Source organism: Thermobia domestica, chromosome 9, assembly GCF_964235325.1.
Source record: "Thermobia domestica chromosome 9, izTheDome1.hap1.1, whole genome shotgun sequence".
Lineage (NCBI taxonomy): Eukaryota > Metazoa > Arthropoda > Insecta > Zygentoma > Lepismatidae > Thermobia > Thermobia domestica.
In genome coordinates this window covers 242,576,349-242,602,779 of record NC_137462.1, presented here as the reverse complement: position 1 = coordinate 242,602,779, position 26,431 = coordinate 242,576,349, and the positions used below count along the sequence as shown (strand labels likewise).

Sequence of the window (26,431 nt, the reverse complement as noted above, 5' to 3'; positions counted from 1 at the left end):
CTTAAAGGAAAAAAGGCTTTCGACAAAATTGTAGTTACTTGAGTTGAATATAACAAAGAGATAGAAAAAATGATGCAGAACCGCCCATAGGCTATTGAATGAAATGTGAAAGTAAAAACTCAAATTTCCTGAAAGGATTTCAATTTATTACCACCTCGGTTCTATATTGATCTACTATACTGTTTCTTTTTGCTTTATATGGTTCTTTTACAATTCACCGTACCTAGCTTTTACTTCCTTAAAATTCGTTGTTGATGCTAATGCACTGTAAACATCTAACACTGATCAATTTTTCAACAATTTGTCACATAAAACTAGGTTATCGAATATTATACGATTTTTGGCTCATTTAAGAAAAGGCTAGGGGTAATCTCTAACAAGTATTAAGCTGAACGTTTACTCTGAAGCAAGAATCTGTAGTGGCCAGAATTGGTCAATATCACATATACAATTTATTTTCCGAAACAAATTCAAAACAGGTGGATAAATTTAAGTTGAATTGGATTTTAAGAATAACCACTTTTATTTCAAGGTTCAAAACATGTACTCAATATACTCGTTTCATATCTAAATTATTAATTAAGAAATTGAATAGAGTTTATCGATTTGAGCTGCTAATTGCATAAATTATTTATTTAGTGCAAACAGATTAAATTCTCTAATTCAGATTTGGCATCATAAGTTATACATAACAGCTATGGCAATCTTCTATTCACTGTATATGCAGCGAGACGTAAATCGTACTGAGTAATTATAACACATGAAATAAGTAAATACAACAAAATATCATTACTTAGAATAGGATAAATACGTACCGAAACATTCTAAAGTAGCCAATTATATTTGGAGCACTAACTATGGCTTTTTTTTTTTTTTTTTTTTTTACTGAGCTAGCAAATGAACGAAAATACCATGTGCTCTTTTTGGCAGGTGCCACGAAACATAAGTTTACGAAGAAAAATCTATTTTCGAATTCTCATCACGTCCAGTAGTCTCACATTGTAATTTTTGTGCTTTCGATTCGCAATTTAGTAGAAGTTACGAGCTTCTTTGTTTAAGACAGTGTCTATCATATTGTATATACACAGGTGTCCAAAACTTAAGCATAATGACTGTTCGAGTACATAGGGCACGAAGAACGTAAAGAAGTCACACGAAATGGAACAACCATGACAACATATCACACTTAAATGCCATATTAACACGGAATAAGCGAAATTTGAAAGAAAACATAGAAAGGATCATGCAACACAAACTCAAAACTTGGTACCAAAATACTTATATCACAAAAATACTAAGACACCTGGCGGCATCGGAAACAGGTTAATATGGAATATGGTCGCTCCGAACAGCCATACATGTCTGGCAACGACGTTCCATGCTCAAGATCAGGTTGTGGAAGAGCTCTTGGGATAGCTGATTCCACTCCTCATGAAGAGCAGTACAGAGCTCCTGGTGTGTCCTGGAGGTGGCTAGTGGGTTCCAACATGTCTTCCTAATGTATTCCTTGCATGTTCAATTTGGTTGAGGTCAGGAGATCGCTCTGCCCACTCAATATGTTGGATGTCTTCCGTCTCTAGATATTCTTCCACCAGTTTGGCTCGATGGGGACAGGCATTGTCATCCATGAGCAGAAAGCGTGGGCTAAGTGGGAACCTGAAAACCCGCACATGGGCATGCAGAACCTCGTCTCTGTACCTCTGGAATTTGATGGGCCCAACCTCGAAAGTGTGCTGGTCAGTACGACCATTCATCATAATGCCTGCCCAGACCAGTACGTCACTACCACCATACCGATGCCTTTCCACTATGTTCTTGGGATATAAGCGTGTTCCCTATAAGTGCTAGATCAGAGTGCAATGGGATTCGTTGTGGGAACTGAATCGGCACTTATCCGTGAACAGTAGGCGGCCCTATTCGTTGGGGTCCACTGGTGATGTTCTCGCCACAACTGTAAACGGGTCCTTTTGTGTGTCTGAATCAGTGGAACGCATGTTGCTTGTCGTCGGTTATACAGATTATTGGCACTCCGGTACACAGTATGGCGTAACACTCTCACCCCTGAGGCGGCTAAACGCTCTCCTGACAGTTGTCTTGCAGGCATGGTCCGGATCCGACGCGTAGTTACGGACAAGTATTGGTCCTGTTGTGGAATTATCACTCGTGGATGTCCTCCACCGGGCCTATGGCTGATATCTCCGATGTCGATTAACTGTTTCTACAACCTAGACACGACACTTTGTGGCACATTGATGATTCGTATTACTGCTGTCTGTGTGTCATCTTTTTCCAAGCACCCGATGATCAGACCTTTGGTAAACGCATCCAAAGGACTTTTTTTGTGTCATATTCCATTAATCTATTGCTATATTCAACTCAGCAGTACCTTCGCTCACGACAATACTCCACTTACTGCACACACGGAATGCGGCTATTTTGAATCCAAGCACTATTGTTCGCTTTTTTCCCGTAGGAAGTCAGACGGACGTTTGTTATAGCCGGTTCAATGCTCCTCACAAGCAATGTATGCCGTCCACCACAATTCCTGTGCTCGCGATGCCCTTCCCGAACTTTACATGCAACTTCTGGCATTATGCTTAAGTTTTGGACACCTGTGTATATAGGGTGGTGCAGGAAAACGGGAAAATTTCAATTGATATAAAATGCACTAATCAACACACTGAGAAAAAATGTATGTGACGAACCTAAAAAAATCGTGTGTTACATTTGTAAATCCTGTAGTTTTTGGACTCAACGTACATGAAACGTATAACTGATAAAACATGTTTTATAATACTTTCTGTATAAGTGTTCCATCTGCACGAACTTTCCGTATGAAACAATATAGGTGGTCAGGATCTCACATACAAATGGACGTATATAACATAAAACTAACGAAGGTAACATACAAGTATGTATGTAATATAAGGAAGACTGTTAGATATCAGGCATTCTGCAATGGTATGATGTAACACCTAAGGGCAGTGCCTATGCAGCATACTTATAACGTATGCTCCGCACTGGTTTCTGTAGTAAGCAAGAGAATTCCATATATTTATACAATATACCGTTGTCCGGAGAATGGATTTTTCTTAGTGCACACACAAAATATATTTAATGATTGAGATGCATGTAGAGAGTATGCAATTATCAATGACATTAGCTATGGCAATTACAGGTCACTTTATTTCTCGAAGACGACATCGGAAAGACGTGCCCCATCTCGGCATACACATTATGACAGCATGTTTTGGAAATTCGCTGCAATGCTCAGTTTATTACGTCTTGAGGAACGCCAGTGAGTTCTTCAACCGTCAATTTCAGTTCAACCATGTTTGCAGAATGTGTTTGGAGATGAAAACCTGAGTCAAAATTCGCGGACTCTCTCCTCATGCTTAAATTCTTCTTCAAAATTGAATGTACCGATCCGATTGAATGGTTTCCACTTGGGCATCACCAAGTTTTTCGCAAAATTTGATATAATATCGCTGCTCAAGTTTTTCTGTTATTGAAAAAAACTGAAATCCAACGACCGCTCACTACAAGTCTTCACTTGTTGGCAGACTGCCAGCGATTGACACTTTTTGCTTGCGGGAAAGAATTCACGACTGTGCATGAGTGTTCCCTCTAACCTACACTGAAGAGAGCCTCCAGTGCTTCATTGGATTATACAGGAAGGTTCAATATACTCTTTGAACACACCTCGTATATAAAGGAGTTTTGGTAAACCAAACTCCTAAAAATTCTGAAGCAAAATATAAACTGGATATTGAAGCTTCTGTTCTTTTTGACGCAGAATTTAAAAAGAAAAAGATTTGTGCTTCAAGGTTAAACTTTCTAAATAATTTCTTTTACATCTACCGACAGTAAGAGTAAAAATTATGTGAGAAGAAAATGATCGAGATAAATCTATTACTAGTGATATTTACCAGTGTCAACTAGAGAAAAATATGTCAACTGAATAAAATTTACGCAAAAGAAAAGGACATGTTGAAAAAAACTGCGCTCATTATATGGTACAAAAGATCCGTTCAAATTGTTTGAAAATAAATTTGTGTTTTAAATTAGAAATAGGTTTCTACAGAAGTGCATTTTGAAGTAAACTCTTAAACCGTTTTTTTTTCTCCCGTCAGGATGTTGTTAGACTGATCATCTTCTCTAGAAACAGAAATGCATAATGGTTTCCTACAAAGAGAACACGATCAATGTCAGTTTATATTCTCATCATTTCGTGGAGTATCCTTATGAATCTTTCCTCATTATATTTCAGGAATTACCAGCTTTTCCTCATTTGATAACACCTAACGAAAGAAATCTTTTATATTTTCCTGAATTAAAAATCAGCGAAACGTAAACTTCTTTTGAGAAATTATCATTTTGTTTATTTACGGTTCTACTAAACTTTCAGAAAATGGTATATTACTGCTAAAAAGACATGCTAATAATAATAGAAAGCATTATTACTAATATCATTATATCTGAAATAATACAAGGTGTGATCAAAGTGTACGGTGAATGTAGTTATACAGTGCCACCTATAGATCTTGTATCCATTGCTAATAGTAAGTCAGGGGGCCTAAACCTTTGGCATAGTTAGTGTCGGGTTTGAACGAGTTGTGACATGTTAATTAGCTTCAAGAGGCTCAAGGGTGAGTACGTGTTAATAGTGTCTGTCGCGCGCCAACATTAAATTTTGTTCTAAGCTGTAAAAAAAAGTGCCAAGGAAGCTCAAGAAATGTCAAAATCAGTATAATTCAGTGAAGTGGTGACACTAAAGACTGTTTACAAGTAGTATGAACGATTCAAAAGCGACAAGGAGTCGGTTGAAAACGAGCAACGATCGAGACGTCCTTTGATGTCAAAAACAGATGAAAAGGTGCAAAAATGGCAGAAATGCAATTTGTTCAAACAGACAAATTACTAATCGAGAGCTTTCCGTAGAATTAAACACCTCGTATAGGTACGTGAAAAGCATTTTAACCGCCGATTAAATGGACAAATGGCTTCCTTCTTTACCTCGAAAATGAGCTGTGCCACATCTCACTTTTGATCCGCGAGTTTTTGACCAAAAGAATATTCCTGTCTGTAGACGTTCGCTGTGCTCTTCAGATATAGCACCATGCGACTTCTGGTTCTTCCCAAACATTAAAACCGTGCTTAAAAGAAAACGTTTTGGCACCGTTCCTCTCATTGAGACGGCCAGACAGAGCAGCTGAACGCCCTTCCAGAAATACTTCCAGTCATGGATTGAACGTTGGGATAAGTGCATTGCTAGCCAAGGACAGTACTTTGAAGGAGATTAAATCAAATTCCATTTGAGTTTATTACTTTGTTTCTAATAAAATTATTCACCGTATTTTTCGATCACACCTCGCATATGAAGCTCAGTACCTGGATTAGATTTTGTAGTATAAAACGTAAGAAGTGTTGCTTTAGACATACGTGTACAGAGTTATTGCAAATGATTAAACTTTTTGTTTTAAACTGTATTCACCAAGTATTACGTTCATTGAATGATACATAATAAGAAATGAAAACTGTCCAAGCTTTATTTGTACTATTATGAATGTTTGATGTCGACGAGAGGCGACAAACTTCTCGGTGGTGGTCTAGTTTGATTCATGGACAATAGGGCATGTCTCACTTGATTGTCGTCAAAGCAACAGTAGCAGGGTTCATCTAATTATACATACCCCCAAAACATTCTCAAATTCATAGTTTTAAATATTTCAGAATTTATTACTATTTTTCTACCATGAAGAATATAATAATTTGCCATATTCAAATTCTTACCTAAAATATTTGTACTTGCATTTTGGTCTTTTTGTATTGATAAATCATCTAGTATCGAACAGGTGTTATTCTACAGTCGAAAAAACGAAGTAATTTTTAACTACTGACACAATAAATGATAAAATTAGATTGTTTTTATCAGAAAGAAAATAGTGTAGATGAGTAATGTCAAATTTTCAGTCTATATCAAGTATTTCTCTGTGAAACAAATATAGTTTTATTAAGAAAGTATACAAATGTATGTCGAGTTCTGAAGTTTGGGGCGAGGAGTCTAGATTCGATAGACCCACGGGGATGCGCCCCTGAAAGATGTATATTTTTTATATTATTTGAAATTAACTGAAATAAGTATTTTTTCTTCAAATTAAGATCAAACTGAATTTTTATTGTGTGTAAGTGTAATCTTTTTAAATTTAATTTAATTATTAAATTTACACTTCACAGAATTTAATATTCACTAAGTATAAAATGTAATAATGTAAAATAACGCTACTTTACAGGTTTCCAATTGCAAGCATAAACAATATTTGGACGTGTACCGTAAAGAACAATACGTAGCATCTGACATGGTGTGACGAACTTGATAAAATAGCAATTCTCATTCGAATTAAGTAATGAAAAGTAGCATTTCAAATTTTATTCAATTTATTACTTAAATTCATCTTGGAAACAGTTGTCGGAAATGAAATCAGTATTTGTCATAAAGAAAAAATGCAGAAAAGGTTAAAATTAATATTTAATCTATAATCTTAAATCGTGAAATGATAATCACCCCGGAATATAAGTTTTACAATTTCTACTTTTGTTCTCTTTAAGAGAAAACTTGACGAAAAGAATTGTTAAGACGTTAAGTGAAACATAAGATTTCATTCAAAGAATAAGCTCAAATTATGTTTTTTTTCTGCAAAAACCAGAAAAAAAAACAAAGGGAAGCACCGTGCAAAATATAAAAAAGTATCAATTTTCTTTTGAACAAAAGAAAATCGTTTCATCTTAAATTGAATTTTAAAAAACTTTAGTCGAATGTTTTGGTGCGGTGGTGTGTGGCACTCTTAAGAAGCTTTTAAAAATAATATCTTTGAACTTCGTAAGCCTATTCCGACGTTTTAACTTTTTCGTTTTTGAAAGGAAGGGGGGGAAAAGTTACACTTCTCTGTTATCACATCCCTCCTCCTGGTAACAGAAAATAATAATGGAAGACTGAGTAGAGAAAAATAAGAAAGTACTTACAAAGAACTTTGAGTGTTATTGTCTTCCTCATTGGTTCCTCGTCTTTTTCCTGCATCACAGCGTTGATTGCTTCGCATGTTATCGTCTCGCCGTTTTCGTATCTTGTGGCAGTGAATGTCAGGTGGCTTTGGGTGAGGAAAGTGCTGTCAGTCTGCAAAGAAAATTGAAATAAAAACCTTTTAAAAGTGCCCTTATCTTAACGATTAGTAAGAAAAATAAACAACTTTATGGTAACAAAAAAAGTAAAACTTTAAACATAAATGTAATTGAAAGAGAAATAATATGATAGTTTTGAAACAAAAAGGAATATGAAGTAATGTGATTGATTTGATTTTCAGCTACAAGCGTCCCTTTTACCAGCAAGGCTATATGAGACGTAGACCTACAGCTTAACGTGGAAATCCGAACCACATTTGCTCCTTCCGAGAATCGAACCCAGGTGTCCCACGCCAAAAGCGCGTATGCTAATCGTTTAGCCATGAATTGTTCAATATATAACGTCAGAAGGAAGTTACATATTCTCATAGTTCCAAATATTATACGTTACTTACTTGTCGGGGTCGCGGTGGCTCAGTGGTAGAGCGTTCACCTCCGATGCTTGGGGTCCCTGGTTCGATCCCAGCTCGCGCCGTGTGGACTTTGTGGTGGACAAACACCGTGCTGGTGGGTTTTCTCGGGGTTCTCCCGTTTCCTCAGACTTTCTTCATTCCACCGTTTCATTCATTTCTCATAATCACCGTCTCCTTTACCCTAACCGGCATAATCGTGGGACGTAAAACTTATAGATTTCATTTCATTTACTTAGGCCTACTTGTCACATTGAATAAAGTTTAATATTATATTGTTTTACTTCATGAACAAGACATTATTTATGTATTGAACAAGACGTTACTTAAAAACAAGCTGCACATTCACTCTCCCTTAAACACAGAGAGAAATTTAACATAAATAGTACAGGAACATATTTGGAACAATTACTTTTGATTCTAGGGAAGTAAGTATAAACAAAATTGCTCTGTTCGCGTATTCAGGGCTCGATCCGCAGTGGAAGCACAGATCCTCGGATGAAACTAAATAAGTGATTCTCATCCTATTTGACAGATATACGAGTATTTGGTACTGTAAAAAAGAAGTTAAATTTTGATCAGTAAATCAATCAAAAGAGTTAAACAATTATAAAGAATGTTTACCTCGCTCTTGAAATGAAACGAAATTTGGTTCTACGTCTCAGGATTATGCCTATTATGAAATAACTGATGGAATGTCAACCTGAGAGAAAAGGGGAGAACCCCGAGAAGATAAATGGTCACGATTTTGTCTACCACAAACTCGCATGGCCGGAATTGAAGGAGGAACCCCTTGCATCGGAAATGAGCTCTATACTTCTGAGTTCGTGCCCTCAAATATCTCGGGGATGTTTGATGGTTAAACAAATTATCATTTTTATGCTCATTGGAACACATAATGAAGAAAATAAAGCTATAAAGATGACCGTTAATAATAAGATCTACTTGAATAGTGGGAAGATATAAGGAATCAGTTGAAAGCAACATACTGATTGTAGTGTATTGTACGTAATGACATTTCAGACACTATGACCTTGTTTATAGTTTTATCGAAGAGCCATTTTCTTGCAAAATATAACCAAAAAGAGTATTAAGAAAATGTTACCAAATGGCTATTGAGAGCCTCGCTGGCAGTATAACGGTAATAAACGTATAAAATGGCACAAACGTTCCAAAAGTAGAAAATACTCAGGTTAAATAAAGGTTAGGTCGAGATGCACGTAGGAATCGTGAAACTTCGTGAAAGGTCAAAGACGAGAAAGCACTTGTAGTTGGTCAAAGATAAAAAGTCAGGAAGATAGAGGAAGTGAATAAAATGAAAAGAAATAAAATGAAATGAAAGTGTGTGTTGATATATAGACTGTGTAGTTCTGAAAAGGTATATTATGTGGAATGTTCCTGTTTCTTCTGTCTCCAAACAATACAACACGGACATTACTCTTAGATACAGCAGATACCTAATAATCAAGAATAATCGGGTAGAACATACATCTTGGTAGTTGTGGCTTGGTAAGTCACAATTCTAACGAGGTTAGTGGAAGTTTGATGTTGTTAATAATAATAAAAAACTTGGTGCCCCTATTTACCAAGAACAGTACGTGATGTAGAGACCTGCATGGCCCGCGGGCCGGGCTTGGGCAAGCCGACTCTATTATTTCTTTGAACCGGACGACACTGATTTCTCTTCAGGTCGGGCCGGGCTGGGGCCGATTAATTGCAATTCTTTAATAGTTATTGACATTCGTTAAACGATAATTAGAATAAAGGCAAACGTTGAAGAAGTGTGCCCGTAAAAAATGTTACAAAATGAAATGTTTCAAAATTTATCGGGCCCGGGCCGGGCTTGGGCCAAGAATTTTAAAAAACTTATCGGGCCGGGCCGGGCCTACGTACATTCGGGCTGGATTGGGCTCGGGCCGAAAAATTCGGCCCGTGCAGGTCTCTAACGTGATGATCGATGTTGGAATTCAAGTGATTTTACACTATATCTGGATTACAGTTCTTCTGTCACAGTGCCTATTTTTAGGCAGAGAATAAAATCTTTGCTAATTGTAGGGTAATAATTTCACACTATTGCTTATTATAAGATAATTATTCTATCTTACTTTCTAACAAACAACAAAAGTAATACATACAAGAATTTATATATGCAATCAAATATATAAACAAATTATTTTCTTTGGTAAAATTGGTAAAACACTGATTTACGGTACATTGAAAAATATACTGTGCACAAGCAAATATAAGGATATATTTTGTACGATTTTGTTCTGTCCGGAATACTGCTTTGGTTACGGTTGCATTTTTAAATAAACAAATGTTAGTAAAACATGTAGATGATTTATCTTTTAATAATATTTACTTATAAAATTCAAATAAAATTATTGGGATACTAATGGTTATTTCCTTTGGTTATCCGAATTGACTTAACCTGATTTAAACAGACATTTTCTCCGAGCAAATGAACAACATGATAATAGCCTACCAATTCCTTGTTATATTATACTGTAGCAAACTTTTCTAAACTTTCTATTTCTTCTACAGTCGTAGAATACCTTCTTCCTTTTTCTCCTAGAGTACTAGAAATTTTTTAAAATTTTCCCTGTCCTCTATAATGGAAGCAAATTTTTCTGACTTTCTTTTTTCTCTTCCAGTGGTAGAAAGCCTTTTAATTCCCTTTCCCTAGATAGAAAACTTTTCTAATTTCTCTTTCCTCTAACAATGGTAGATTTCCTTTTCCACTACAATGATGGCAAACTTTCCTAAACTCTCTTTTCTCCTACAATTGTAATTTCCTTTTCTCCTACAATGATGGCAAACTTTCCTAAACTCTCTTTTCTCCTACAATGATAGATTTCTCTTCTCCTACAATGATGACAAACTTCCCTAAACTCTCTTTTCTTCTACAATGGTAGATATCCTTTTCTCGTAAAATGATGGTAAACTTTTCTAACTTCACTTTTCTTCTACAATGGTAAGAAAAACTTTTTAAGTTTCTTTGCAATGATAGAACATCTTTTTACTTCCCTTTTCTCCTACAATGGTATATATCCTTTTCTCCTAGGTTAGATAACATTTTAGCTTTCTTGAGCTCCCTCATGGATACGCGTCTTTGACGTGGGAGACCTGAATTTGATTCCGCTGTAAGCTCACGTAGTTTAGATCCCCACTTTCATCTGTAGGGTCCACATCTCATATAGCCTCGCTGCTGAAGGGGACATTAAACACAAAATCAAATCAAAATCTTTTAGCTTTCCTTTCTTCTTCAATAGCAGAAAACCTATTATTGTTTTTTAGAATTGTAGAAAACCTTAATTTCCCACTCTTCTCTAGAATGGTATAATATCTAACTTTCCCTTTCTCCTACAACGATATAAAAAGTATAGTTATCATTAATAAACGAGGTGAGGTGATTTTAGTTTAGCGTCCCTTTCAGCAGCGAGGCTATATGAGACGTGGACCTACTGATTAACGTGGAATCCGAACCACACGAGCTCCCGCCGGGAATAGAACCAGGGTCTCCCACGCCAAAGCATTAATAAACGAGATTTTGCATTTATCTTCTTTAATTTGAATTACAATAAGGATATCTTGACAAACTATCACTTTCTAGTTTGCAAAGTGTTTATTTATTTTACTAGGCTACCCTACATAAATCATGTGCTGTCATGTTCGTAATGGTTTGTAGGGTTTGCTAGTATGTCTATAAGGAAATCATAGAAAAATCTCTCTCTCCGAGTTCCGTAATTAAATAACCTGAAATAGATTTCTGAAAATGAAACTTCCTTGTACAAAATTGTTCGACTTCACACGTTAGAATATACACATAGAATAGTTTAAATGAAAGACAGAAAGATAGAAATTTTTATATATGATGAAAAAAAACCTAACATTTTAACTTAGTTTATGATTTCAGTAGCAGAAAAAAAGAAAACCCAGCAGCGATTTGAATTTACTCTTCGACAGTGTAAACGAAACTTTAATCAATAGAATTCTTCATCATTTTTCATCAGAGCACGTCAAAAAGAGTGCGTCATGTCAAATATGTCTTTTTCCTCTCCCTCTCTCTATGTGTATTGCGTGTGTCAGCTATTATTTGTCGAACTTTTTTCCGTGTAAAAAGTTCTCTTTTGTTGAAACAGTCAAATCCGACAATTTTAGTTGAAAAAAGTGACAAGCTTTGTTAGGGAAGGAAAATTCGTGGATCAAAGCAGTGTGGTTTATGGGTTTATATGTCAAGATGATTTTTACAGCAAGAAAATTATGATTACTTTCTATTACATTACTATTAGATCGATATCAAAAGCACAAAACATACATGAAGATGTTATATCTAGGTATTTTACAAATAGCTTAATTTGACGTTTTCGAACGTTAAATGGAAATAAATCTGAAAGAATTTTTGTTTTACTTTTTACGTATTTTTAGTTTATAGAAAGTAGATAAACTATATTGTACGTGTATTAAAATCCATAACTAGCAAATCAATTCACTGAATATGCAGGAATGAATGTATATAGAGTTTTATTTATTTTAATCCTATAAACATGAAGCTAACTTAAAATGTATGATGCTAAAAATGGTCTTTTGTTCAAGATTTTTTTTGTAGTAATACCAGCCAACTATATATTTATTACGTCTTGTATGTACGTATTTACTATGGGTGAAGATAATTTAGTTGCACAACATGGAATAATTTTAAGGCAATTTCTTTTAAAAAATATTATGATCATATGTACGCATTACAACTTTTATTTAATGTTGAACTTACAAGATACTAAATTGAAGAAGTACAGAATTCTATTTTGGTTATACATGCAGTTTAATATAAGTGTAAACCAAACAAGTTAATTTTCGTTGCTGAATAGTTATACAATTTTGTTTTAAAAATATGGCCACCCACATCTCTTTTCACTCCTATCTGTATTCCTATCTTTAAGAAGAAGTAAATCAATAAAACTTGCATCTTATTTAGATAATTATAATAATAACTTTAAATAAAATATCGGTGGAAATCTCTTCTTCCCAATTATCAGATATTATACTGGGAATTTTCAAATATATCGTAATATTTCTTATACAACACCCAAAATCTTAAAAAAAAAAAAAAAAAAATCAAAATTTCCATGATGAAATTTGCGGCATTTGGAAACATTTGGTTTTCGTCATACCTTTTCAGGGTGCACTGAGAAAAATCCGATATTCGGACAGTGGTACATTGCACAAATATACGGATTACCTATGTTTATTACGGAATTCTGTACAGAGCATACGTTATTCATATGCTACATATGTACTGTCCTTTTCTCGCTCACACGTTATATCATGCCGCTGCAGGATGTGTGACATCTAACAATCTTCCGTATACTACATACGTCAGCTATACGCTATATACTTCTATCTGTATGTGAGATTCTGCCCTCCTATATACAGTTCTTGCTTTCGTCGAAAAGTACGTTTATTCGGAACACGTATACGGAAACTACGTATAAAAGACACATTTTTCAGTTGTAAGTTTGCTGGAGGATGATACATAGGGTTGTACGTTAAGTCCAAAAACTACAGGACTTATGCATTTAACCTATCATTTTACACACGCCACATACGTTTTATCTCTCAGTGTATTTCATCGAAAGATATGCAAGTTTTATTCAAAGAAATCTAAGCATCTGGCTTTCTCTGGAGAGGTATATAGGACGTTCACACCACAATTAAATTCAGTCCAATTATCAAAGTTGTGAGACAAAGAGACAGTCTGTATGGTCTGCTTATGTACATGGAAATGTTAACACTAATTTTTTAAAATTGTTTTACATTTTAAAACTTATTAATGATATCTGAGCATGAATCTTTTATCATCTGAAACGATCTTCAGGTACAGAGCTTAAAGATGAAATCTGGACTGTTCGGGAGAAACAGTATAAGCCAGAATTTGGTCAAAAAGAGATAAGTCAAAATTGGAAATCTATGTGTCATGCTCCACCTGCAGTTAACTTGGTAAAAGTCAATTCTAAACGTGAGTTGAATAATCGCGTCTTGGTACTGTTAGTGCAAGTCATTCATACTTATGCTTGGTAAAATAAAAACATAGCCTCCTGAAAACCTGTGTCCTTTTGCCATACTGTTTCTCCTGCGCTGTCTAGAAATATGACCAAAGTGACCAAAATTGGGCTTGATTCTCTTGTGCAGTGATTGCGTCATTCATTCTTATCCACTGATGGAATTAAATTAAATATGTGTAAATGCTCTTTAAGACTTAAGGTCTTCAAGCCAAAGTATTAAAACTTCCTACCTTTGCTGCAGAGAATATGAACTTTTAAAGAAAGATTAAAAGTTAGTGTTTTCTTTAAGTATCTAAGGTCGTAACTATGAAATTAATGTTACTTGAATCAAATCATTATAGAGCTTTAATGTTTGAGTGTTGTTACAAATTCCGTACAAACCAGTGATTCCAATGTGAGGCGAACACCCCCACTGGGTAGTAATTTAATATTTAGGAAGAAATTTAAGAATTCAGATACGTTAAAACAATTTATAAAATATAATCAACAGGTCACAGTGTATATCATGTCAAAAGAGTTTGGTTTGTCAGAGTATATAAACGTGAAAATTGAAGTTTGAATTTTGAACAGCTCAACAACGGAAGTTCCCCTCAACAGTCTGTCCATTAACAGTTCTTCGCATTTCTCTCTACCTATCGCTCTCCATGAAAAACTTGCCATGTATACCTGAAAGGAGACCGGAGATGGCAGTTCAAATTGAATTTGGATCACGACTCCATTCTCTTTTCAAAAATGCATTTCCTCTTGGCCTTCAAAAATGCATTTCTCAATCAAATAGTTTAGTGTTCCTATCAGTGGCGTAGGGAAGTGGGCCCCGGGGGCCGGGCCCCCCCCAAAGAGGTTCGACAATGTACTTTGGTACTTTGATGTTTGTATTTTTATATATATATTTTTATGTTTGTATATTTTTTTCTTTGTAATTTTTCTATATGTACCTATAACAGCACTTGCCCCCACCAAAACACACATCTTGTATACGCTACTGGTTCCTATGGCAATCAAGTTTTATTGTATTTAAAATTTACCAACATTGTGAGATTTTCTAAATTAATACTGAAACCGAAAATGGTATTAGATTTTCGGGGCACGGCTGCTCAGTGGTAGAGCGCTTACGTCTAGTGCGTGGGGTTCCTAGTTCGTTTCCATGCCACGTAAGTTTGTGGTCCATGTCCGTGAGTGTTTTCGAGGTATTCCCGTGTACTCCATATTGTCATTCCATCAATTCTTTCATCACCAGTCACTTGCATTAATCATCGTTTTCCTTGGTCTATAATATAATAATAAATAGAATAGTACCAGCAGTGCCTCTGGAATTCTAAGTGTGCCCCCCAAAACATTGTTTTTAAAAGAAACACTGTTTTTGACTCTATATCCTGGCCAAAATTGATTGTGATCTATCAAACAGTTCTTGAAATTCTGAGTCCTCTGAACGAAGACACGAATAGAGTAAATATATAGAGCTTTTGGTAAAACAAACTCCTTAACCTTGCCTGCTCCAACATATTTTTGGTTCTTAAATTATGATTACAAGCAATATTTTGCGCAGGCCGAATTGACAGTCGACTGTGAGCCCTGCTCTTAAGTACATTAACCTGCTTACAATGATGTTGCCAAGTTAATGAGGCATGTTCTTGGTGAGATGAAAACCTTACTAGAATCTCGCAATTTTCGCAGTCTGGAAGCAAATTTCTCAGCGGAAGTTTAGCAATTGCAAAAACAGGTTTGAAACCCATTTGTTTCAACAAAATGTTAATTTGGTTGGTGCGCACAAGAATATAGCCCATCGAATTTTTTCTATAAAACTGACTTTCTAATTTTGACTTCAGTTATACGATTCATCAGGACACAAACCAAGAAATAACATATCGAGATGTGTATAATTAATATATATAAATGTTATATAAATGCATTAACCAATCAAATTAACTATATTATAATAACTGTAAAAAGTGTAAACATTAGTGAATGTGTAGAGAAGTCAATCTTCTGAAAATTATGACGAGTATTTGACAGCATTGTAACTTGACTTACGAGATTGTTTTCATATAAAATTTCAGTTTGATGAAGTTTAACGTACTACTAATATCAAAATAACTTTGTAAATGGTTCGATCAGAGTTGAATATGTATTTCACATGAATTAAAATCCTTCAAAAGGTTATGCGACTTATAAACTGGCTTGAGTTTTGAATGTACAGTACTATTTTCAAAGATCTTTTGAATATCGTATTGAAGAAACGTGTTTGGGGAAAGGGTTAATACTTAAAGATCTTCTGAATCATCGGAAGATATTAAATCAACACATTACTGTTTGTATACATTCACACACTTAATGTGTTTAACGTTTATTGTAATTGAATGAATATTTGTTTCTCATTAACAATTCAAAACATGTGAGTATAGGGAATTGTTTATTCAATTCCTAGCTGAGAAAAGCTTACGAACTTCATTTTGTGAGTTTAAAACTAAAACGTACCCAGAAGCAATGACTTGTGTTTAGATAATAAAACCACTTGGCACAATGGCCCGATTTGTGGGCCTGAGCCGCTCCATGCCATCTTGTAGCGATTGGTGGAACTACGTACAGCTTAGCGACGAACACGTGGACGCCGAAAATTGGGGAAGCATCGGCCGGGAATCGAGCCCGAGATCACACGGACCTGAATCCAATGATCTAACCACTAGACTACGGCGTCTCTTGAGGGATAAATGTACATATAGCAGCTACCGGAACTGACTTTTAACGTCACATATAATAGAAGGGATAGTTCTTCTCCGCTGCTTCAAGAACTATCCTTACGTGTCCGTTCTCGCAAAACCTGGAATACCCACCTACTCCATCTTGCCAGTTCGAGGTTGGCAATTAAACAGAAGTCTCCTTTTCACAGAATCCTGAATTATTATAATTATCTACTAACTGTTGTGGACATTGTTTGGTTCTACCCGGTGTTTGACAGATTAATTAAATGCTTGTTGACCAAATAATATTACTTTTGCACTCTTCGTCGGCACTAATGTTCTTGTTGTCAAACAAAAATCTCAAAATTAAGGTAAGTTATTTGTAGATGACAGTATTTAACTTTTATGATAGTACTTTCTTGTTAGTTGCTCCTGAATTCCATAAAAATAAATACTATAACGGGATACTATTCCTTATTATTTCTTAGAGTCATCTTCTATTCTATAGAAATGTAAACAAACGGAGAAGGCTGAAATGTATAAAAAAATTGAGGCTCTATATAAAGTGACTTATAAAGAAACAAAAAAGAAGGTTCTAAGTTCATAAAGTAAAACGGGAAGTAATTTGGTTATTTCTTTTCTCTAACTGATGTTCTACCAGAGTGCCTTTGTCTTCTATAAGAACTCTTTTGTAAGTCTCTAATTTTCCTTTGATTGTGTTTTCCCTTCTCTCTTCCATCTATATTTTTTTTATCCCCATCATCATCATCCAATGGTCTTCTTTTCTCATTCTAGCGATGATCATCCCGTGGTGTGTGTTGCTGTGGCGCCTGACATTCGGTTTGCTCGTTAGACTAACAGGCCTTGAAGTGATTCAGAAATGAAGAGTTCTAACCACTGGTGCCATCCCGACAAAAATTTCCGAAGCATAAAGGTGAAAAACTACCGACCCAAGAACATATGGAAGAGTGCATGCTTAACTGAGGACAACATATTTTTTTCTTCAGAAAAATACATGCGATCATTTATTAACGTTCCATTTTTAAGAAATTATAATTCATAAATATAAAGAAAGTCAACTCAATTATTGTCTTGAATTACTTGTCTTCTACTAAGTGTAGTCGAGTAGAATATATGCAATACTTACTTTTCAAAAAAAAAAAAAAAAAATGTAAATGTGATATACAATGTAAGGTGAATATATTATTTAAGAAATAATGCTTTGGTTTACAGTTGAATAATATGTAACAAATTGTGTTCACGTTATTTTGTAAATATTAACTGTTTCAGTAATTTGCATTTTTATATTAATGTTCTAATTATAGCCCACGAGCCGGCGCGCTTGCGCAAAAAGTGAGAGAAAGAAGTGATTTTTCAATACTGTGCAAAATTTTCATTTTAAGTCAAATATAGATTTTATGTATTCTTCATAGAGTGATACATTCCTGCAGTCAATGTTATCACCCCATGCGTAGACTATGACGGTAATTATGAGCGAGAAGCGCGACTTTGTGGTGGACAAACACCGTGTGCATGGGTTTCCTCGGGGTTCTCCCGTTTCCTCCCACTTTCTTCATTCCACCATTTCATTCATCACTCATAATCACCGTTTCCTTTAGCCTAACCGGCATAAGTGTGGGACGTAAAACTCAAAGATTTCATTTCATTTTTTTTCTTTCTTTTCTTTTCTTTTTTTTTTTTTTTTTTTTTTTGCTTTCTCGTAAACTGAAAATAACTAGATCTACAGTTTACCTATGAAGTATGAACGAGTCTCACTAGGGTATACTAGGATTTTTGGGGTCGCTGATTCCGAATCCGAGGTCGGTTAATCTCCATCACGACAGGTTCAAAGTCATTTGAAGGTCAAATCGAAAGGGAACTTTTGCAAAAATCTGAACAAAAGGTACATCAATGTTTTTTGAGTTGTTGGTTCCGGTTATGTCATTCTCTTGACCCGATAAGATCATTTCAAGGTCATTGCAGGGTCATTTCAAGGTCAAACTTGAAGAACCGTCAGAAAAATCTGAAAAACTTCATAAATAGGGTTTTAGGGTAGCTGAAAAAGCTTTCAAAGAATCGCAATCACTGCTACTGCAAGGTTTTCAGATCATTGACTAACATTATATATATATATATATATATGTGTGTGTGTGTGTGTGTGTGTGTATGTATGTATATATGTATATCAATTTTATCTACCTTATCTCCTTTCCCCTTCGTCGGATGCAACAAGTACTGGACTAGTTCATTATTTGATTGTTAGTGCTATAGTACTATAATAAATAAATATGGTGGTCTTTTATTGATGCGGGATAAGATTGTACAATTGGTACAGCAAATTCGAGATCGCGATATGGAAGGCTAGAGTAGAAGCAGAAAATTTGGTAAGGGAAAATGCAAGACATTACTCAAGCCGATATCTCAGAACTCCTCAATTAGATTTTGCGTTTCTTAATCGAATTACGTCGGGTGTTTATCAAATTGAACTAGCACCTTCATATATACAGGATTATTTAGACCATGACAGTACTGATATTTTTCTACTTAATAGAAATAGGTTTAAGCCAGAATTGTTACGTTTTAGAGTCTTTTCAAGATTTAAACTGGGTATCAGATTTGGATACGCTTTGAAGTGAATGATGACTAATTGCCCGCCATGGAAATAGAAGGTGGTCCGATATTAGGGTACTATTGTACTTGTAAGTTCGGTGCTAGGGCATTGGGTTGTTGTGCACATGTAGCCAGTGTTCTATGGTTTTTAGGATGGGCTCGGTATCAACAACAAATCAAATACACTAGTCGAGCTCTACTAGAATATACACAATATGCTGGTAATCGTAATATGAGCAACGATGGAAATAAAGGTGAAATGCTGGGGGTTGAAGTTCACGAATTATGAGATGTGAGATGCAGAACAGATGTTTATTGAAGAAGACTGCAAATGACTGACTGGAAAATTAAATAGACAATTACTGGTGGTTACGAAGCGGCCAGGTGGCAGTTTAATGGCGGTACTGGTGGCTTCAAGCCGGCACTAGCAGTTCAGACGAGGAGAAACGGCGAACGCCGTGGTAAAATTGCGGCATTCGTGTAATTTCGTAATGGTACCGCCATGTTAAGCCGCCATCGACCCGACAAAGTTTCGACGGTAGACCGCCGCGGTCGGTTCGACTACATCTTGCACATAAGGATATTCCTTGGAAATTTATTTGGTTTTATACCAGGCTTCTTTCGCCTATACACTAAATAGAATGTAATTTGGTTAATAAACTTGCAAGAATTTTGTGTCTAGTTTAGAAAAAAATTAGGGCGAGCAATGCCAGCCCTAGACTCTCCATGACCACGGGCTTGGTCATACCGAGTACTCAGTACAATTTGCATTGTCATTTTATGATGTTTTTCTGTTAATATCCTGAAGAAATGTATAAAGAATTGCGACTTACAAAAAATCCTTTTCTGTTATAAGTAATATATATTGTCAATATTGCAGTATATCGCACAAAATACTGAACTCGCCTGCTGGTATTATGCATAACGCGAGCCTGCTCGATTGCTTTGCTTTCAGTTAAATAATAAGTAGAATTATCTTGATTCCTTTAGAAAATTAACTTAATGGCTTTAGAAAAAGAAAGGATCAACGTTGCAGAAATAAAAGTCTTGCATGGGATTCTATATCATGTTACGCCATTTCAGACAATGGTTGTTACCTACCCTTGCTAACTTAGCGTAAATACTGCTTACATTTTTTTTTACCATTTAATTGTCTTAAAATTACTTACAAAGTTAGCATATTTCATATTTCATCAGACCATTAAGTATAAAATCCTTGAACATGTTTAATAACATATTACTGATATTAGGTAACACCACTAAATAGTCGGGTATAAACTTAGTTACAAGTTTGGATCAGTACGAAGTCAGTGGTTCTCAACTTAAAATTACATACATATCAATCGAAATTTGTTCACGGATTATCTGACAATGATTTAAATCTAAGGACTGGAGCATCTGACGAACTTCTTCAAGTATTTGACACTATCCTAAAGCGTGGAAAAGTGATTTTTAGTTATGAATGTGCCATATACCGAAACTCCCGAGTAAGAAGTGTCTTCTAGTTAAAAGAAAACCCATATTTTTTATGAGGAGATTGAGAATAACGTTCTCCATATATTCACACTGGCTGGCGTGAGCAGTAAACAAATTTGCAGTCCATATTTTTGACAGATCTGATAGCCAACATCGATTCTTTGCTATTCTTAGAAACTAGTTCATTCCTCTTTTGGAAATTCGAGGGTTTAAGGGGACATGATAGTTTCCGCAAGATGGAGCGCTTCCTTATGTTGCCACTTTGGTTCGAGAATACCTCAATGAGGTGTTTCCGGGACGCTGAATTTGCCGCGGATCGCTTTCATTGCCCGCTTTCCTTGGCTGGCCACCTAGAAGTCCGGACTTAACAACATGTGGCAATTTGCTTTGGAGATTCATCAAAAATATTGTTGCAGTAGAACATTATGCTACTATTGATGAATTAAGAGAGACTTTGAGATTTGTTTTCAAACTGGTTACTCCAGAAATTCTGAGAATAATGTCCCACAGAATCTGGCGACGTATTATTATGGGAGCACAATGTAACCCATACTGAAGTGTTCGTCATTTAGACATTAAAGCAACAGGTGTCAATTACACAAGAAACTCAATAAATAGCGAGTAAATCTATAGTTATAACTGAAGCTTGGATATCATAGTTGGAATATTTGGTACTTTAAAGGGAGGTGACGAGACTTTTTACCCAGCCTGTAGGTGGGGATAAGAATTCAATAATTGAGAATTCATTATATAGTGAAGGTTTTCTTATCATGCAGCATCACCTGCACAGGACACAAAATAAGCTATTAATTGGTCAGTAACTCTAGTCAGCACATAGTTGATAATTAACAGGAAGGAATCAACACGATATGCTGCTATCTATGTGAAGAAATCTTCTAGACTAGAAAATACATATGGAAAAGTTCAGAAAATGTATTGTAATTTTTGCTACTCTTAAACCTCTAAACTGTTAAATTTTAAATTAAATATGTAAAAAAGCAAGTAGTTGCAATAATTTAGATGGTTTTCGGTGTTAAATCATTGTTTCAATTGATCTTGAATCAATTTTATTTAACGTTTTGAAAACGCAATTATTGCATGTACGTATCTCCATGGAAACTTCTAAAGTATAAAAAGAAATAGTTGTGCTTAATAACTGAACTGCAATATGACTAGAACAAATTAACCTATTAATAATTTGCCAACCGAATTCAGTTCATTTGTGGCTTAGAGTTCTTCCTTTCGGTGCGAGAGATTTCAATTCGATTCCTTATAAGATTTCATACACTTCATTTGCCATGTTCTAGTTCCATGTAACTTCAGTGCAGATGCCATGTTAATCTCCAAGGCCAGTCGATCAATCAGCTCGTGATAAAGTCAAGCAAAAACTCTTCCAGATAATTGAACAGTAAAACATTATTGGTATATTTTAGTAGGGATAGTTGGCAACATTGTTCCTAGCAGAAGAAAACGAAAAGAAATATCGCAATGGAAAGAAAGGTGAGGAAAGAGAGGGTTGAGAAAAGCAACTACTTTTTCTCTTCACTTTGTCAGCGCACAGTTATTTTGTTCTCTCAAAACTAGGCGGAACTCATGCATTTTCAATTGGTCCCATTTGTTCCATGTCTGGTGCAGTCTCTACTCAGCACCTCTTGATCCTTAGTCAGACGCCATTTTTGCGCCATCAAGAAGAAGAGGGTTTGAGGGAGAGATGTAGAAAAAGAAACAAGAAGAGGAACATGAGTAAGACAGAGACTGAGAAGGAAGAAAAACAACATAAAGAGAAGTACGGAAAATCCGTTATGAATCGGCTGAAACACAGAATGATGAAAGCTGTTAGTGTTTTGTGTTGATGAAAATGGAAGAAAGAATAAAAAAGTAGTTGAAGAAACCAACAAAAGGACAAATAGAGGAAGAAAAACCCAAACGAGCAGGAGACAAACAGCAGATGGCAGTGGATAGAACATTACGGTGGAGGTGGAGATTAGATTAAGAAAGTAACATGACTTGTCACTTTAAAACAGAGACATTTACAATAGATAGGTAAGTGAAGAAAACATTTTGTTCCAGTTTCTGTCCTTCTCGATAGTTGTCACATTTTATATTATGATGCAATTTAGAGCCACAGAGATATCAGTTTGTAATCAGAAAAATAACTTAAATGAAATAGTTGAACGAAGAGCATTGGTAGAAGAAAGAAGTGATAGTTATAGTAATAAAAAAGACAAATATTGGTATAGAGATTGGCATCAGTTTTTTGCGTGTTCAGAAATACTTTAACAATACAGAAAATGGTGTGGAAAGGAATAAGGAAACTACCACGCTGTTTGCTGCAGAAATTCATTTTCTGTTATTCTTTGAGAAATCAAATAATTTTGTCACCCGACTTCACCTCATTTGCGGTTTAGAGTTCCTACTTCCGGTGCGAGAGACTTCAATTCGATTCTCCAAGAGGATTCATGCATTTCTTATGAGGTTGAATACCCAGCGCCTCCATCACGTAAAATTCTGCATGTGCAGGTGTTAGTAGAGCATAGGTAGGGCAAATTACAGTCCGAAATCGTTTTCTCCCACTACCAGAATTTTATTACAAAATTCGAATATGACACAAAACAGATACAAATTTTCTAATGTTTGGGGGAATTAGAATTAAACATACCACATACACCTTCCCCGTTGAACCAGTGGCTAGCATCCGCGTCTTTGGTGCACCGAGTCCGGAGTCCGATTTCCAATGGGAGGGGCTTGAAAATGTGATCGCATTATGAAGGTTCGAATTCTCTGTTAAACTTTAGGAGAGAACTCCAATAAAACCAACCAATCCAACGAACCAAGCATAAATACATACACTAAAATTGAGCAATTATAACAAAGTCGAATCTGATAAATAAGGCGAACTTACTTTTTGTAATACCACAAAAATAACCTTTATAAAGTGTAACTCTCATTTCAGATTAGAAAAAGATGCGAGAAAAAACAGTATTTAGAACTTCATTTCATGCTACTGTGTTTGCATAAAAGGTTTATTTAAAAGCCATTATATACATCGCATTGAGGGAAAAGATACGAGAAACGGACAGTAGAAAACTGTTCATTATTGGCACAGTTTCATGCAAGGAGAGAAAAAATAATGAATAAAAACACTGAACAAGAGGCTTTCAAATTCCTTTTTGGCAATCTGTTTTCATTTTTGAAAGTTTCCGAAATCTGTCACCGTCAAAGGAGCGTCTCTTTCAGTGACTGTGAAAATAGGGAGGAGGCCGCCTTAGATTCTTTCTTTCTTTCTTTCGTTCTATCTTCAACTTGCTCATGCATTATGTATAGAGAATGCACATTAAAATACTCATTTTAATCCATTGCATTTTCCTGTGGTAATTTACATAAATCTTTTGAAAAGCACTTCCAGTTCGAAACCAGATACAGAAAATGTGCATAAAATTTTATTCCCTCCCGTGCTGAATTTGTCGTAGTCTTTCTTTTTCAGTTTTTCCTCTTCTTTGCAGTGTCTTTCCTTTATTTTTCTTGTGTTTCTTTTTTCCTTTTTATCTTTCGAATATTTCTTGTTTTTTCTTTTGTTTTGAATATTTCCATTTTTTGCCATATTATTTTAACGTACTCAACACCATCGTTTTGATATACTGAATTTGAAAGTTAAAAATTATTTCCTATTTATTTAATACTATTATGTTTGGGGAATGGCTCTTTTTCTACAAAAAAAAAAAAAAAAAAAAAAAAAAAGTTTCCTTTAAAACAAGAAAAAAGTTTTGTTACATCAATAACATTAATTATAATATACTCTATATTTTCCTTTATATCACACATTAATTATATTTTCCCCTCTTCTGCACATTTCTCAATAATTACTACAGTTCCCATCCTTTTTTTTAACCATATACCATACTTTTTATCGCATCTCTGATAACACATCTTCCCAAATTATACCTTAACCAGTTTATTTTCTCCTCGTTAAATAAATAGTTTCTCCTTTTCTTCCTAATATTCTCGAGTCTTTGACATTAGTTTTTCTTTTCGCCCATTTCATTTCCTTCATTCTTCTCTCCATTCTCATTCCGAAGGCTCTTAATAGTTTACAGTCGCTTTTGGGAACATTTCAAAGTTTTCCCCCATACAGTATAATATTATTCTAAATGAAACATTAGTTGGGTGTTTATCCTTCTAATTCCTTATTCAACGAGATAAAACTATTCTTTTCTTATTCTAAAAGGCTTCTTTCTCCATGTTTATCCTTGTTTTTATATCCCTCTCATGTTTCAGACCCTTGCATATACCAATCAACAATAAAACATTACTATTGAGAAAGATACATCAAATATTTAATCCAAGTGGATGAGGTTTTCTTTGTCAGGGAAAAGCAAAATCAGTAAGGACGGTTCCTTAACCATGTGCATTGACGAGCTATACTTTCACGAACACCAATATTTATTCTCATGCTACAACGATGAAGTTTTCTTTTTTTAAAAAAGTCGAAATATTATTTATCCTAGTTTTTCGCAAAATTGCTACATTTCCACTTTTTAGCTTAATTCCTATTCCAGAATTCTGATCTAAACTAGTTCTTATTTATGGATTGAAATTTTGAAATAACGATGTCAGTGTGTAAAGTGTCATCTATGATTAAACATTAAAATGTGTCATAATTTTAAAACACTTATTTTCTTGATAAAAGACAGGATTGTTATGATGACATTGTATATTATAAAATAACTCCGTACATTAGAAGAGAATTCAAAAAATCAATTACTGAAAATAATGTATTACAATAAAATATACAGATTATGAATAATTTTAATTAGTGATTTTTACATGTATTTGTGTGGTCTGATGTTATTATTGAGTGGTTTTGCATAATAAATAACTTTAAAATTGAATTTCAATTAAACCAAACAACAAAAGGGAAGCCCAATGGCTGCCACCAACACATTTACCCAACCGCGTGTGGTTTTGTGGCAAAATTCAAATAAGAATATTAATAAAGTCACTATCTCGTAAAAACAATAAAACATATAACAAAATCAGAAGAAAATTTACTCACTGTAGTGGAAAGTTTTATTACTGAAATTAAGTTCATTACTAAATTTAAAAGCATTCCTCTTTAAGGTTCAACTTAGTCAATTTTTTCGTGTTTCTTGTGTGAAAGATGATATGAATACAAATTAAGAATTGCGAGAGAAATACGTGGTTTAAACTCATATTTCGTATTCTTATTGAGGTTTGTTCTGATTAGGCGAACAAAATACTTTTACAACGTGTATTATAAATTAATGTATTCAACGATTCATTACTAAGTAATATACCTTTTTGAATCGTTTCGCGGAAATATATTTCTATTAAAAATTGTGCACGCTGTGTACAGAAATGTGTGTACAGAATTGTGTACAGAAAGTATTTAACAACTTTCGTAAAACTTCACTTTAGGCTTTAAACTCTTTTATATAAGAATATCGTAAACAGCTTCCGGTTGCCGATGTTCTGATCTTGTTGATAGTATTACCTTATTTCTACTATAACAACCGAGAAGCTTTAGTAGGAGGTTTATATTCACTCCAGACGCGCACTCAGACCTTTTTGTTGGAAGGAGACCAACGTTTGTGGGGTCTATGAAGTTTTGAACGGGGTTCTATAATTTTCTCACGGTACTGAACTTTCTAATGTCATATGTTTGGCGCATGTGAACCAGTGGAAGCTCATGCAGTTCGAATCCTACGTTACGTTATAAGTCCACATCTTACATAGCCTCGTTGCTGAAAGAAACGTAAAATTCCAGATGAACCAACCAACGAATTCTCGCGGTGTGCGGTAAAACCGGAAAGTATGTAACTTACTTACCAACAAATCGAACCTGGGGCCGTGCTTAGAGGAACCATGCGCACTAACCAATCCACTGTGCGTGAGCTGTAAGAAATAACTTCCTGTATGTCCGCCTACAGTGAAGCTAGGAGTTAGGGAAGTCTTGGAAATATATGTCAAAACAGACTAATTACCTCTGAGATACTAC

The 26,431-nt window shown here is 35.0% G+C and overlaps 1 protein-coding gene across 1 annotated transcript in view; it reads right to left on the bottom strand.

Annotated features, from left to right (window-relative positions):
- Nucleotides 1-26,431, bottom strand: part of nrm (neuromusculin) — an 851,931-nt gene that overhangs the window by 304,213 nt on the left and 521,287 nt on the right. The window contains exon 9 of the mRNA XM_081726627.1: nt 7,024-7,174. Within this exon, the coding sequence (XP_081582753.1) occupies nt 7,024-7,174 (151 nt within the window). The remainder of the gene's footprint in view (nt 1-7,023; nt 7,175-26,431) is intronic.